Source organism: Brachyistius frenatus, unplaced genomic scaffold (genome assembly GCF_029030835.1).
Source record: "Brachyistius frenatus isolate BFR_SWC_R1_liver_20210118 unplaced genomic scaffold, ASM2903083v1 Contig_95, whole genome shotgun sequence".
In the NCBI taxonomy this organism is placed as follows: Eukaryota; Metazoa; Chordata; class Actinopteri; family Embiotocidae; genus Brachyistius; species Brachyistius frenatus.
This window is the reverse complement of record NW_027210694.1, coordinates 89360-105328: the sequence shown is the minus strand read 5'-3', so window position 1 is coordinate 105328 and position 15969 is coordinate 89360. Positions and strand designations below refer to the sequence as shown.

Here is a 15969-nt window from a genome sequence, read left to right as displayed (position 1 = left end):
TTTGTTATGGAGGATATTTTTCTGCAGAAGTGCTTTTACTTTTTTTCCCCTTTAAGTAGGCGTTTCAATGCAGAAACTTTAACTTGTAACTGAGTATTTTTAAATGAGCTAATTGCCACTTTTACTTTAGAAGAAAATCTGAGTGTTTTTTTTTTCCCCCTCCAGTGTTTATTAGTGCCATAAAAAAAAAGTTTTGTAAAGTTTACTGACAAATTCAAAATTATACGCATGTTGTAGTTACCAATGATTTCCAGCAGGGGGCTGACGTGAGCGCAATAAAACTGGTGTAAACATGACTTTTCAGAGTTTGCACATTAAGCTGGTGACAATTTAAAATAAGAAAAAGTAAAAAAATAAATAAAAGTGTTTATATTGGCCTGAAATTGAACGTTTTTCTAATATTTTTCTAATATTTATGAAAATTACACTAATATAGGTTTATAATGGCATTTCTATAGTAAAACATATACATACAAACATATAGGCCTTCTTATAGTGATCCATAAGCGTATTATAACTTTAACCACAGAGACACGTGTTATAATATGTCGTAAATATTATCCTGATCTACTTTCATTTAATGAGAACCGCGGACACTCTGCAGGAGCATGAGTGGGACATTACAGAGATTTATAGGCGCTCGGGTAAATCTCTTAACAGCCTATTTAGAGAATAATTGTGTTCAACTTGCATTAACTGGGTTGTGTGTGCAGGCAGGGAGTCCTGAATACTTTCAGTCCCGAAGTGGCAAGACTCTGGCATGGCTCCTTGCAGGCAGCGCAGTAAAGGATTGGGTTGTATTTTTGGAAGGGTGTGTGCGGCGTGGATTGGTCGCCTTGTTAGGTCTGCTCAAACATTTCCATGCAGCAAGCAGCAGCGACCCGTCAGGAGATAGCTGGGTGGCAGGGACGAGGGGGGGGGAGAAAAAAAAGGGGTGCTTTTTTTTTTTTCTTCTCTGCGGCCACCTGGGGGAAAAGAAAAGGAAAAAAAAAAAAAAAGCCATGTATAAGATCCCTGGCTTGTCAGGAAACAATTCGGTAATTTGGCTCCAAATTTTGTAACATCTGAATCTGCTGGAAGTAGGTATTCATGAGTTTAAACAGAAGAATCCAAAGAAGACTTTGAAGTGTGAAGTGCGCACTCGGAGCTTCATGGACACGCGCAGAAATCCCGAAAGCAACTCCAAGAGAAGTTCAGCACCGAGGATATCTGCTGTCAGTTTTGATGTCAGGTGAAGGTGAAGTCAGGCTGACGGAGCTTGTATCTTTAGCCAGGTAACAGACCTAAAAAAAAAAAAAAAAATTAAAAAAAGAAAAGAAAAGAAAAGAAAACAACTTTACTTTACTTTACTTTTTTTTTTTTTTTTTTTTTTTGCGGGGTGAGGAATGAGCGGAGGTCGCTTTGAGTTCGATGACGGCGGAGCGTACTGCGGCGGCTGGGAGGGGGGCAAGGCGCACGGCCACGGCATCTGCACCGGACCCAAGGGCCAGGGCGAGTTCTCGGGCTCGTGGAACTACGGCTTCGAGGTGGTGGGAGTGTACACCTGGCCCAGCGGGAACACCTACGAGGGCTACTGGTCGCAGGGGAAGCGTCACGGTCTGGGAATAGAAACCAAGGGCCACTGGATTTACAAAGGGGAATGGACTCACGGCTTCAAGGGGAGATACGGCATCCGGATCAGCGTCGGCAGCGGGGCGAAGTACGAGGGCACGTGGAACAACGGGCTCCAGGATGGGTACGGGACGGAGACGTACGCTGACGGAGGTGAGAGCTCACACTGTTTCTGTTTTTTGTTTTTGTTTTTGTTTTTTAAATTGCCTCCCATTGGGTTGTGTTTGTGGTTTAATGTTGCAGCTGGTAAAGATGGAGCTTAATTTGAACTACCTGACATGCAGGCCGGAAGTTGAATCTGTAATAAACTGTGTGATAATGTTTTGTTTGTTGTTTTCAAAATGCACAAAAAACAGAAAAAAGAAAGTAGCAGAAACTGGAAATACTCAAGAAAAGAGCTTTAAAAAGTGCACAAAAGGAAAATACTAGAGTACAACATTTGCATGCATACTAAAACTGCAGCTGCACCTGCAAATCTTTTAAGTAAAATATGAATGAAATAAAGAGATACTCCACAGTAAGAAAAAAACCATCATGAGTCAAAAGTGAATGCAAAATGTATTTAAAGTCTCAAAAGTGATCATAATTGAGAAAAAAGTGTCTCCTGTTAATGTTATTATCACTCGTGCGTTCACGTTTAAGTCTCATTTTAATGCTGCAGTTGATTTAAGTGACGCTAATTTGAATTTCTTTATATATTGTTGGATATTCAGTCCATAAAAGTGCATCACATTTTTTCCAGAATGATCATAAAATCTTAATCTGTAAAGTGACTCCCGCTGTCAAGATTTAAGTGCAGTACAAGTACTCAGGAGTGTAAAGTAACATCTCATATTTGTACTTAAGTACAAGTAGCAAGAACAAAAGCTTGTTTCAGATGTTGTCAACAAAGTTATTATTCTCCGCTTTTGATAATACTGGGATGTAATTATGTAACTGTTCGAGGATGAGCGAATTCAACTCCCTTATGTTCTTTTTGAAAAGTAGAATCTATCAAATGTTTGATATTTTATTCATTTATTTCATGTTTTAACCTGCAAGGCAACTAGTAACTATATCTGTCAAAGAGGTGTTTAAATAAACAGGACCTTAAAAAGTTGTCCTGAACTATAAAACTTGATTCCTTTTTCACCTCTTTTTTTTGAATACCTGGATGGTTTGTTAAGTCGTGCAGCAGCTTCGTGCTCCGCTGCATCGGGATCGTTGCAGGAGACGTGAGAGACAAATCACAGAGTGGAAAAAAACAGACCTGACGATCCTCGGGGTCTTTTTTTAATGATGTCTGTGTAACCAGAAAGAAAACACCACCCTGCTGCTGTCAGTCAAGATGGTGCTCGGAGCTGGTTGGAAATGTCAAACCCGCACGGGAATGTTTCCGTTTTTGTTCAACTACACAGTCGTGTTTACATCTTTTATTTACAGAAAATACAAAGGAAAACATCAAATGTCCTGCATTGGTAATCTCACGCAAGCAAAAGTATTATAATCAAGCAAAATGTAGTTCAAGTATCAAAAGTGTGCAGTTATGCAGCGTCAGTGCAGTGTTATATTTGAGCATCACTGTCTTATACTACTGATGGATTACTGTGTAAAGTTTTCCGTTAAAAGTTTTATTACTTACTTTAAATCTATAGTGTAATAATATCTAAACTTATCGGGAGTGAAAAGTACAAAATTTAGGAATAGATTTATAAAGTAGTTTTCAAACCTTAATATTGTAGCATACAGTTTATACGTTAAGTAAATTCATTTATACACTTTTCCTCGAGTTTGTTGTTAATGTTCCGCATGAACTGTGAGTCACTTCTCGAAGCCTCTGTTGGCATCTTGTGTCCGTCCGGTTCAAACATTGGACTCTGAAGAGGAAACTTAAATTAAGTTGGACGAAATAAAATTGATTGCGCTCGTACGCCAGCGGTGGTTTCCCCCTCGTCAACAGCTGACTCACCAGCTTTTAAGCGCAGTCTGCTGGAAGCTGTTGTGTGTGTGTGTGTGTGTGTGTGTGTGTGTGTGTGTGTGTGTGTGTGTGTGTGTGTGTGTGTGTGTGTGTGTGTGTGTGTGTGTTGGGGGGGGTGGGCGGAGGGGGGAGGGGTGGCACCAGATGTCAGGATGTAATAATAGCCCACAAGCTCCGTGCCCTCTTGGCCTCACGGGCTGAGGCCTCGCTGTCACTGTAATCCACACAAGTCAATTTTAGCATGAGAACAGACCCCGAGATGACTTGTCGGTGAGAGTATTAATGAACGAGACTTTTCAACGCTAAAGATATCCGTGACATTCTGGCAGGAACACCAAAAAAAAAAAAAAATACGGGGGTTTTAACAACAGTCTGCGGCCGCGCTAGCAGCTCTGTGACTCTGGACTTTGACGTCAACAGGCTCAGAATGACAGTGCTAACATGCTAATGATGCTAAAATGCTAAGATAATGTTTGCCAGCATTTGCACCACCTTACTTGCGTTAGCTTTCCTAACATTTGCTCATTACAAATCACAGCAATTATTGGCACCCGAAAAAACTTGCGAAGCAGTTTCAGCTGTGTGAAGACCTTCATTTTTCAGTGTTATTTGTTTTGCATATATTTGGTCGTAAATCAAAGTTTCGGGCAAAATTTTAATTTGAACCTGATGGTGGTTCAAAAAGGAAAAGTAGAATTTGCCATTTAGAAATCTTGAATTTCTATAAAAAAAAAAAATAGTTTGGTCAATGGTTACATTGTGGAAAAACACACATTACATTTTTTTGGAAAAGTCAGGGGATCCCCAACGTCAGTTGGATTCATCCTCTGGAAACCACGAATGTTCCTGCCAATTTTCATTCCAATCCATCCGATGGTTGTTGACTTCAGTCCAGACCAAAGCGGCGTCAGTAGAGCCGTCGGCCAACAAAACGGACGCTCCGAGGTTCGATCCGCGGCCCGGTTGGGTCGACTCACTTCCTGTTCTCCTGATGTTTGCAGGTACTTTCCAGGGTCAGTTCACCGGCGGGATGCGGCACGGCTACGGCGTCCGTCAGAGCGTCCCCTACGGCATGGCGGCGGTCGTCCGCTCCCCTCTTCGAACCTCCCTGACCTCCCTCCGCAGCGAGCACAGCAACGGCACCGTCCTGCAGCAGGACGTCCCCGTCATCACCGCCACCAACGCCTCGGGCGAGGAGACGCCCGTCGCCACCCCGACCCAGCTGGGCCCGTCCCGCGGCGGCTTCGCCCTCACGCTGCAGGTGGACCCCGAGGCCGTGAAGCCCAAGAAGAAGGGCCTGTTTCGAAGGGGCTCTCTGCTGGGCAAGCTGAAGAAGTCCGAGTCCAGCACGTCGCTGTCCAGCCAGAAGAGCAAGATCAGCTTCCTGAGGACGGAGTCGGCCCTCAGCTCCAACGCCAGCGACACCAACTCCACCATCAGCATCGGCGACGAGAGCCTGGTCGGCGCCGAGGACTTCCCCCCGGTGGAGGCCGACATCGACGCCACCACCACCGAGGTCTACATGGGCGAGTGGAAGAACGACAAGCGGTCGGGCTACGGGATAAGCGAGCGGTCGAGCGGGCTGAAGTACGAGGGCGAGTGGCTCAACAACCAGCGGCACGGCTACGGCTGCACCACGTTCGCCGAGGGAGGGAAGGAGGAGGGCAAGTACATGAACAACATGCTGGTGAAGGCCATGAAGAAGAGGGTGATCCAGCTGAGGGGAACCAAGATCAAGCAGAAGGTGGAGCGGGCGGTGGAGGGCGCTCAGAGGGCCGCGGCCATCGGCAAGCAGAAGGCGGAGATCGCCGCTTCCAGGTAAGAAGGAAGGACGCTTCGTCTTATCTGTGCTCTTTTCTAGGTTTACTTCATGAATCTGTTTTCCTGAAAATATAAACATCCAGCGACCTTTTCTGAAGATGTTAAGACTCTAGCTCACCATCGGGGACAAAAATATTCTGTATTCTTTAAGCCTGTTGCGCCTCTTCTTTCCCAATCCAACCAAACAAAGATGTCAGCCCAGAACTTCCCGTGCTCATTTTGACGTAAAAACAAAAGTCATAATATCCGACTTTGCTTGAACTTTGCTTTATTTTCACGCAGAATATACAGAAATAATATTTATTCAGGCAGATGGTCTTTGAGGATTCTGGAAATTCTTTCACAACAACAAGTGTTGTTTTAAAAGACCTTCTGGTTCTTTTAGTATCACTCGGTGGTAAAAACAGGTGCGTTGTTCTGGGACTTGAATTCTGGAGCACATGTGACATCACAGATAATAAATTGTTACGCCTTGGTTTTTTTTTTTGTACAAATAAAAGATAAAAATGTGATAATTAGTGAGCTTTAAAAAAGGACTTTGGCTAACAGTTTCCCTCTGTTTACAGTCTCTACGCTAAGCTAAGCTAACGACCTGCTGGCTTGGTATTGATCTTCCGATCTTTAATCTTTGAACTATCCCTTTAACTTAGTAACAGACCAGCTACATATCAGTGCGACATAATCAATATAACCTCCCTGAAACCAGTCAATCAGTCCAGTTCTTTTCACGCAGTTCATCGTTTCACACGCGTCCGTCTTCAGTTGGACTGTGACCGTACAAGGCCGTGCTGGTGGGGTTTTTTATTTTTTTTTATTGTCGGGCCCTGAAATACGCTGCGTGTTTACAGAAGCGAGACGAGCGGTGACGGACTGCAGACTCCCGTCCCGGCAGATTGAAATCTAAATATTATCGTGCGGTTGACAAGCAGCACACAGGAGTTATTCATTAGAGCCGCGAGATCACCTACGAGCGCGTCTGGAGCCGAGGATGGAAACGAGCTCCATTTAACCTCAACAAACAGAAATTATAGAAAAGTCCCGAGGTACCGGAGGAGCAGTCGATTTTTTTTTTTTTTTTACTATTCTTGAGTATTTTTTGCTCATATTCAAACTTTTCTTTGATTATTTTTATGTCTTTGTGTTATGTTTTGAAAACTGTTCTGCACATCCGATGCATTCTCCGATATCTGAACTGGATTTCTTCAGATTTGGCGCAAACATTCACTCGGACTCGTGGGAACGATGTCATTCGATTTTTTTCAAGGTCAAAGGTCAACTGCATCGTGACATATACGACGTTATGCAGAAACACTTTTCGAAACAAAAGGGCAGATTTGGACCACATTTCACATTTATGTCAGACGCTGAATCGGTGACACTAATCTCGGGTTGTCCACCTTGAAAATGTATTCGCGACGACATCAAGAACTTCTCGAGGTTTCCTTTAATCATATCACGACTCACCCATTTAACTTTTGACCTTTCAGATAATAATGGTAATAATAATATTCATATTTTCTTTATTTATACAGCGCTTTAAAAAAAAAAAAAAAAAAGGTTAAAAAGCACTTTACATATATTTTTTTGAAAAAGCAGTAAGTAACAGTGAATAAAACATGAAGATAAAACAGATGAAAAGATAATAAAACAAGCAGTGGCTCAATAAAACAGTGAAATCGATAAAAAAAATGAAGTCTATAATAGTATGTTTGTTTTTAGAGGGATTTTAACCTGATCTGAGTTGCATTTAAATACATATATTAAGTATTTTTAAACCACTTCCTTTTACTGTGGTTTGTGGTAATATTACTTTGTAATATTATATACATACATTGTGAAATCAGGACTTCTTCTTCTTACTTGTAGTAAGAGTGTTATTATATTGTTGTATTGGCCCTTTTTGTTTTTTCTATACTTCCCTAAAGGATTTGAGCGCTCCTGCCACCGCATTAACTAAACATTCAGTCTCCAGCGGCTGCGAACAGTAAACTGGAAATCCATTGTTATATAAGCAGAGGAGACATGACACATCTGTTCCGCCATGATCCTTTTTGGCAGCGAAGTCGAGGGGTTAAAAATATATCGTACAACCCTGCAGTTGGGTGGGTGGTGGTGGTGGTGGTGGTGGTGGTGGTGGTGGTGGTGGTGGTGGTGGGGGGTTGCAGAGCCAGAGCCGGGCCCTGTTCGGGGTCCAGTCGAAGGGTTCAGCTGACGCTCCGAGGACAGTGTTTCTGTTGCGTGGGGCTGGCGGTCGGCCGTCTGGAGGAGGAGGAGGACGAGGAGGAGGAAGACTTGTGCTGTGGGACGGGGTGTAAATGACGCACACACACACACACACACACACACACACACGGTGGGGGGGGGGGGGGCTTTTGGTCACAGAGAAGCCCTGACTAAATATGGACAGGCGCTCTCCTGCTGTATCACAATCACAGGGGAATGCAACAGCTGATTATCACCCCCGCTGCTGCCTTCAGACCCCCCCCCCGCCCCCTCTCCCCTCCTCTTGTCTTCACTGACACGCCGTGTTTTTTCTTCTTTCGTCGCCCTCTCCCGGTCCTGTTTTTTTTGTTTTTTTTTCTGTCTCTTTCCGTCCGGAGATCACAGGCCTTCACGGCACCGGCTTGCGTCACCGCCGGTGTCGAATGCTTCCACGGATATAAATATGACACGGCTCATCAGCGATGCGCTCGGGTATAAAGGGTTTGGCGTATACATGTACCACACCTAAAGCTTTGGTCGTGCGGTGGGGTGGGGGGGGGTCTCGGGTTGCATACTGTACTGCTGAGACAAGCGTTTTTGTGTCGGCGGGTTGTAAACAAAGGTCAGATCCCTCCGCTCGGCGCCGCTCGCAGGTTGCTTTACGTACCTTAATAAAATATCTGCTCGGCATTTCAGAGGCACTGACGACATCTCTCGTTCCTTACGACGCGACCTCTCAGCGATGTCGCAATAATGAGGATTCAATTAGCACTTCATGAATGTGTATTTTGGACCAAGTGCTTTCATTATGTTTAAAAATGCGGTCCTCTTTTTATAGTAGCTAAATCCCTCTTTCGCACGCACACACACACACACACACACACACACACACACACACACACACACACACACACACACACACACACACACACACACACACACACACACACACACACACACACACACACACATAGCTGCATGGTTGACTGGGACCCTCCACCGTGATGCCAGAATATCTGCCGCCGTCGACGGGCTCCAAGACGATGAAGAAAACAGACGCTCACAAAGCAGCAGAGCTTCTTTCTTTTTCTTTTTTTTTGCAGGCTACTCGTTAAGATCGAACTTCTGGATTATTCTGTGACCTCATAGCTTTTTTTTGGTGGTGGTGGTGGGGGGGGGGGGGTGAGGTGGGGTCTCCTCCTCCAGCTGACGTCTCGTCGCCTCCTCGGGGAGTACAACAGGCGTCTCCTCCAGGCGGGCCCTGAAAGCATAAAGGGTATTTGGGTCACGGTGTCAAATGTTACGTTTTGGTTGTGGAGAGAAAAAAAAAAAGGGGAAAGACCAGCTGCATGTTGTACAATTAAATTCTGTTGTTTTGACTGATGTTTGTTGCAGCTACAGTTCATATTTTTTACGTGCTTATTGTGAACAAACCCCACAGATAATATTCAGGTCTTTGTGGAGCGTTTTATCGCCTTTCAGCTCGCTGTTTTGATTTTACAACACGCGACTTTTAATGTTTTTGCTCGGCGTGTAGATGTTTTTTTTTTTTTTTGCGACACCCGACAACGTTTTCAGCTGCTGAAGCGACAGATTTTTTTTTTACTCGGGAGTCACTGGACGCCAAAACAAACACACAAAGAGACTCATTATTGGACTCGTGTTGATCAGAGGACCCGGAAATATGTTGCTTTATGTGTGCTGGATTTGTAAATAAGGAACTGATTACAAACAAGTTTTCTATAGCAACATAAAAGATTATGTCAGTGACCCCCAGATAGCCAAATATGAAATATTTATTAATATTAATATTTATATATTATCTTAAAATAATGAGAAACTTTCTCAAAATATTGACTCAATATATTATCATTATTGTATCGAAATTATTTAGAAAATCTCAAAATATTTTAAGATACTACGTCAATATTTTGAGGAAGTTTCTCACTTTACATTTTTAGATACCAAGTTAATGCAGGCTTAACCATCATTCATTCATCCTCTTCATAAAGAAATACTCGCTGTGACACATCCTTGAAGATTTTCACCAAAGAGCCAGAGGTTTGAGATTCAGGGTCCAAGGCATGCTGGGAAATTCAATTTGAATTAAAAAAAAAAAATGACATCAAATACGTTATAGATAGACCATTAGTGCGTTTTTTGTTCTTTTCTTATTGGATTTGCTGACACCAAAGAACACATATAGAGAGAGAAACTTATTCTTTTAATACTGAGAAGTTCCTTTGGACCAAACGACGCGACGTTTAAAGAGCGTGAGAAAACTGAGCGCGGAGCTTTCTTGGAAAAAGGAGGAGCTGACTCGGTGTGGACAGGTGGAGCTCATCTATATCGATCAGGGAACCTCAGGAGTCGGTTAATTGTTCCAGCTGGAGGCCTCGCTAACTGGCCAGCAATAAGTCATTGTCTCGCAAAGGGCGCTGAAAGCATGTTTTTATTTCTGTCTCGCGGCCCACCAACAGAAAAAGGACACCTCCCCACTCGATAGCTAATAATACTAACGAGCCATCTGACCAGCAACGTCCCCCCGCCCCACCCGGCCTTCATTTCAACATGATTGAACACTATAAACAAGCCCCCTCGCACGGTTTAAAGCCACGATCTCCCAGGGTTCATAGTGTTTGATTGGAGGTTAAGATGAAGGTCAAACATATGTTACAGTAAAGGATGCCAACGATCCGCGTTTGAATAAACGCACCCCCCGTTTCTAGGTGTTTTTTGTTTTTTTTAACTTTAATTAAACAAAAAAAAATATAACTGCTGGATTTTGCCCGCTTTAGCCAGAGCCGAGCTAGGCGTGTTTTAGCAGTCATTATGCTAAGCTAAGCTAATATTTTGGGAGATTTCCTTCTTGTTTCCTGGTTAAAATGTGTCATTTCAGATGTAAAACTCAGACCACTAAACAATCAGACGATGACTTTTGGGGTGTTTTTGTTTTTTGCGTCCGTGCCCCCGTACAGGACCACCCACGCGAAGGGCAAGTCGGACGCAGCCGAACAGGCCGCTCAGGCCTCCAACGGCGAGTCCAGCATCGCCAGACTGGTGGCCAAAGAGCTCTCCCCTTCCTTCTACCAGCCAGGTCAGTGGTCATCCACACCTCATCTCTGAAATCAAAACAACGAAGAAAAAAAAAATGCCACTTTTATCATAATCTTACCTAAATATAGCAATTTATTTTCACCTGTGATCTGATGTCGTACTTTCTTTTTGGTGTTTAATTAGGAGGCTCATATTTACCTTCTTTCCCAGGTGACTTGAATGCACCATGAAATGCAAAATAATACAACCACAATCCTCCCCTTATGTTTATATTCGTGGCCACAAATAGCACAGAAATCAATGTGTTTTTCAGCCGGAGCAAAGATGGCATGGCATTTCCATTAAAAAAAATTTTTTTTTTTGACGATAGTACAATTGTTGTTGTTTTTTAAAGGAAACAGCAAATATAAACTCCCAGCTTCCTGCACTTACAGCGTGTGATAGTAGATCCTTCTGCTGAGGCTCACCACAAGGGTAGTCGCATTTGAATGTCTAAAAAAAGGAACATCTTATTGGGTCGAAGGGATCATATCGGTTTCATTGCGAGGCTGTCGACACACACTTACGCGTTCAGACAGACGCAAAGCAGACTTTTTAAAAGCCTGCTGCGTTCCTCTGCTGCTGCTTTTATCCCCTGAGAGAGAGAGCTTGAAGAAATCAGACACAAACAGGAAGTTAAAAACAAGACACAAAAAGAAGTAGTATTTTTTCTTGACATTTTAATGTAGGGAAATTAGTTTTATTCAAAAGTCAGGTTTTTTTTTTTAAATGAAAGTGTCCCACCGTAGTCAACAATAATTGGTTAAAAACAATCCACACAATCAAATATGACTGTAACTGAATTTATAAATGAAATTTAAAAAGAATTAAACAAACAAACAATATAGTGCTGGAGAAATTAAAAGTTAAATGAATTACCATCCTCGCTGTCTTTTTTTCCAGGCTTTTGAGACAAAGTTCAAATAATTTAAAGACGACTATTTCAGGATTTGATCGTTACAAAAAAATGTCAGGTCATTTCTTGCAAGAATTTTAAGAATATTCCTTAAATGTTTGTGATAGTTGCAGCAGAAAACTCTATTTATCATGTTTGTCAGATCATGTGTGATTTATTTATCATCAAGAGACGGGACAAAACCACTTACGCGTCTTTCAGGACCCGAGTATCTGAAGAAGAGGGTGTTACAGGAGGTCGTGGAGGGCGGCGAGAACCCGGAAACCGTCATGCACGAGCCGCTGCTGGCGGAGGAGGAGCCCATGCCGACGCCGCCCGAGAGCCCGTTCATGAACGAGCTGGACAGCCTCATGCCCGGCTCGTCCCCGGGCCGCACGCCGTCCCCCAGCCCCGGCATCGTCAGCAAGGAGGAGCCCAAACTGCTCAGTCCGGGGAGCTGGAACGAGGACAGAACCGGCAAAGGTGGCGGCAGCAAACCCAACAGCAGGCCCGGCAGTCGCCCCTCCACCCCGTCGACCGCCGTCTCTGCTCCCGCCACGGCCGCACCCGACGGAGGCGGGGCCTCCGGCAGCCGCGGCCCCTCTCGCACCCCGAGCCGTCAGAGCAGCAAGAACGAGCAGGGCTCCGACCTGGAGATCAAGCCGCTGCAGAAGTTCGACTCCGAGGCGCCGGCCGTCGTGGTCTCCGCCGCCGCCCCCGTAAGGACTAGCCTCATCTCGCCAGATGAAGATGAAGAAGAAGAAGAAGAAGCGCCGCGCCCCGCCTCCAAAGCGGCCTCCAAAGCTGCGACCCCCGAGCCGAAAGCCGCCGCGCTCCCAACCGCAAGAGCGCCGTCGGTCCACGAGCGAGCGCCGTCCGAGAACAGAGCGGAGTCCAGGGAGGCGAGCCGGCCGACCAGCAAAGCGGAGACGAAGCTGCCGCCGAAACGGCAACCGAGCCCGGCTCCGGCTCCGGCTCCGACCCCGAAACCCGCTCCGAGTCCCGAACCCAAAACGCTACCGAAGCAAGTGGAGGTCAAAGCCGTCGCTGCCAAACCAGCCCCGAAGGCCGATCCCAAAGCGGAAGCCCGACTGAAGGCCGTGTTGTCGAGCACGAGTCACGAGGCGACCTCGGAGGCGCTGGAGCTGGAGGTAAGAACAACTGCTGGATGGATCACGTTCATGGTCCTCAGAGGACGTTTACCGCTGAGCCATCTGATGGTTTCCAGTAAAACGTGTCAACAAAGAGGATCTTTTAATTTTTCGGATTTTGGGTCAAAAGATTTCAATACTTTATCACCAAACATCTGCAAGAGTAATTACCTTCCTACTAACTCAAAATGTATCGTGTGTTTAGATAATATAGATTATCAAACGTTACCATGGTAACGAGCTAAACTAAGACGGCGCACTGGAAACGCATCACCATGTCAACATTGTGGCATGAAGACCAAACGGCAGTGACGTCACCCGTTGGTTTTGTGAACGGCTGTGATGAAGCCTCGAGTTCGTAATTTGGCCGGTGCCATCTTGCTCGTCCCAATCGGTGTGGGGCAGGAAGTGACCATATATGGGCGAAATTGGGGTGGAGCGAGCGGTGAATCTCACTGATCTGATCGGAAACCTGACGATACTACGTCCCGCCCACCGATAGCCGTAACCTGACTGCACCACGGGCCTGTCAATCAAACAGACACGCCAACAAAAACACTATTTTTGAAGCTCATTTTCTAATGAATGAGGGATTATTTTCAGACGGACCTCCAGAAAACTAATAAGAAGGAGCGACTTCAGCTGACAACACCGAGATAACTGGCGGAGAAACTTTATTGACTGAGAATTTGATGAGAGAAGTTGAATGGGAGTCTATGGAGCCGGAGGCTTTTTGGAGCCGACCTCTAGTGGCACTCGCTGGTATTGCAGCTTAAAGCAACTCAGCATCGGCCTCATTTTTCAGAGCCGGAAGCTACGAACACTTTCATATCCAGTCTGCGATGCAGACGTTAGCGTTCAAAGTCCCTAATGAAAAAAACCTTTTTTGACCCCACGTTATGTTCCTTTCTTCTCGAGGGCCCAAACACCATCATGATCTGCATGGTGATCCTGCTCAACATCGGCCTGGCCATTCTCTTCGTTCACATCTTGTCCTGAGACGTTTCCCGCCACGTCAGGTAATTTTAAAAAAACAACCTGCTGATAGAAAAATAAATAAAATACATGAATTGATTTTCGTATTGTTCTGGCGCAGGTCACCAGCAGCGGCGGAGAGAGACGGCGTTCTTCTTCCTCCTCCTCCTCAGCAAAGGACCAGAGATCAGAGACGCCCGCTGAGGGGAACCAGACGCCTCACGCAGAACCGCTGCAGCTCCTCTACAGTTTTTTTTTTTTTTTTTTTTTTTTTTTTTTTTTTTTGGTCGGTGTGACTGTGTGGAGGCTCTGAGAAGCTCCTCTCTTTTCCGGAGCTTTTAGACAAAAAAAAAGAAAAAAAAAAGGTGAAAAGACACTGAGCGACTGAAACTGTGAAGGTCGTTGGAGGGAGCGCGTCCCGCCGCGCCGACACCGGAGACTCGACTTTTTCTCACCGCGTGTCACGAGCGTGTCGACATTTTTCTTTCGCGGCTTTCGAACTAAATGTTTTGCAGTTGGCACACACCGGCTGGCCGAATCAGGCGTTCAGCAGACCGACTCGGCAGTTTGTATCACGTGCATCGTTTTTAATCGCCGGCTGAAGGAATGTTTAACCGTCCACTTTGCCTTAAAACTCGATTGTTTAGACAGGAAATTAAAAAAAATGTAGAAAAAAACTCTGCAGCAGACGTGTAAAAAAAAAGAAAAAAAAGAAAGGTTTTTTTGGGGGGGGGGGGGGGGGTGATGACTGTCGCTGTCACTTTTTAATTATCTGCACAAAAAAAAAAAAAAAAGATGTAGGAATCTGAAATCTGCGTGTGCGTCGTGACTGTGCTGTAACAACACTGTGAAAAATTGATTTTCCACGTTCACTGGGATTTTACATGCTTTTATTGTCGTTCTTGCTGCTTTGATTTTTTTGTTTTTTTTTTGGCAGGAAAAAAAAAAACCAAAACGGGAGAAGGAAACTAGGAAGCTTTCACGAGGCTCGTATGTTCGCTGCGGTTGTCACGCAACGGGGTTTTTAAATGAGAGCTGTTGTACGTCGGAATAAGCGAACACTGAATGTCTAAGCGACGAATCTGCAGGTTTATATTCACGCGGCGGGTGGGGGGCGGGAGGGGGTGTCGCGTCCGCCGCCGCTTTAGAGGCAAATATACATTTTTTTTTTGTACGCGTGAGGGCACTTTGAGTGTACGTGTCTTTTTTTTTTGTACCTTTTTTTTTTTTTTTTTTTTTTTTGGAAGTGCACATCGTTTCAGCATTCAAAAATATTCTGGTGGTTCAGAATGATTTTTTGCAAAAAAAAAAAGATTAAAAAAAATAAATGTATTTATTTCCCAAAGGAGTCAGTCAGATTACCTCATGATTGTGAGATGGAGGGAATGATTCTTAACTCCATGTCTTACACTGAAGATGGCGCTCTTTTCTTTCTTTTTTTTTCTTTTTTTTTGACCCGTTCATGTACGGACTGTTTTTTTTGTTGTTTTGTTTGTTTGCTGGGTTCGTGTTACCTTTCTTGCAAATGAACACAGAAGGAGGAGGTGGGAAAAAAAAAAAAGAAAGAAAGAAAAAGCCCACGAGCATTTAAAAAAAAAAAAACTAGTTCCAGTGAAACCTCTAGTGAAATCTACCTGAACTCAATCCTACGTGAAAAAGGAAGAACTTCGTACAGGTCGGTGTTTAACGTAGAGGCCATTTTGTTTTTTTTGTCTGTTTTCGTGCAAAGTGGAACACAAAAAAAAAAAAAATAACGCATTTGTGTAGACAAACCTGGTCAAAAATTACAAAGCTAAAAATTTAATAAAAGAAAAAACTTTTACAACACTTGTGAATGTTTCTAAATGTATTCTATTATTTTCGTCGCATATCGCTCGTTTACAGAAGAAATCCTGTCCAGTAACAGCAGAAGTAAGTATTTTTAAACACCACCTGTCTCACCAGACGCCCCTCTTTGAATACCGCACACTATTTTAAACCCGGCCGAGGGTTCGGGCCTCGGTTCTTCTCCGGCAGGAAGTTCTGCCCGAAAAAGTCCAAATTAATTAAAGTAAACGTGAGATATGCAAACTGTGAAACTCATTTAGTAGTTGAACGACGGTGCCTCCTGTTGCCATGCTGATCATTTTAAATTTTACTTCAACATTGGAGTCCAAAATCTGAACATCACTGCCCCCATGTGGCTGAAATGGCATCAGCTCCTTCCCTGCAGTCAGTGACACTAAAATTATAACAATATTTAGGTAAAAATGTAACAATGG

At 44.3% G+C, this 15969-nt stretch overlaps 1 protein-coding gene across 1 annotated transcript; it reads left to right on the top strand.

Moving 5' to 3' along the window:
• The first annotated feature begins 873 nt into the window (after positions 1–873).
• On the top strand, positions 874–15535 carry jph2 (junctophilin 2). The gene is made up of 7 exons (XM_069710887.1): positions 874–1274; positions 1384–1764; positions 4570–5386; positions 10570–10688; positions 11805–12733; positions 13652–13752; positions 13830–15535. Exons 2-6 carry the CDS (start codon positions 1386–1388, stop codon positions 13730–13732), a joined length of 2325 nt encoding a protein of 774 aa, XP_069566988.1. The 5' UTR covers positions 874–1274; positions 1384–1385; the 3' UTR covers positions 13733–13752; positions 13830–15535.
• Positions 15536–15969: the final 434 nt, after the last annotated feature.

Excerpts from the sequence above, each read along its gene's own strand:
- jph2 (XM_069710887.1), top strand. The coding sequence starts at position 1,386 with ATGAGCGGAGGTCGCTTTGAGTTCGATGACGGCGGAGCGTACTGCGGC. Across the intron at positions 1,765-4,569 it reads GGAGACGTACGCTGACGGAG|GTACTTTCCAGGGTCAGTTC; the intron begins GTGAGAGCTCAC and ends TGATGTTTGCAG. Across the intron at positions 10,689-11,804 it reads CCCTTCCTTCTACCAGCCAG|GACCCGAGTATCTGAAGAAG; the intron begins GTCAGTGGTCAT and ends CGCGTCTTTCAG.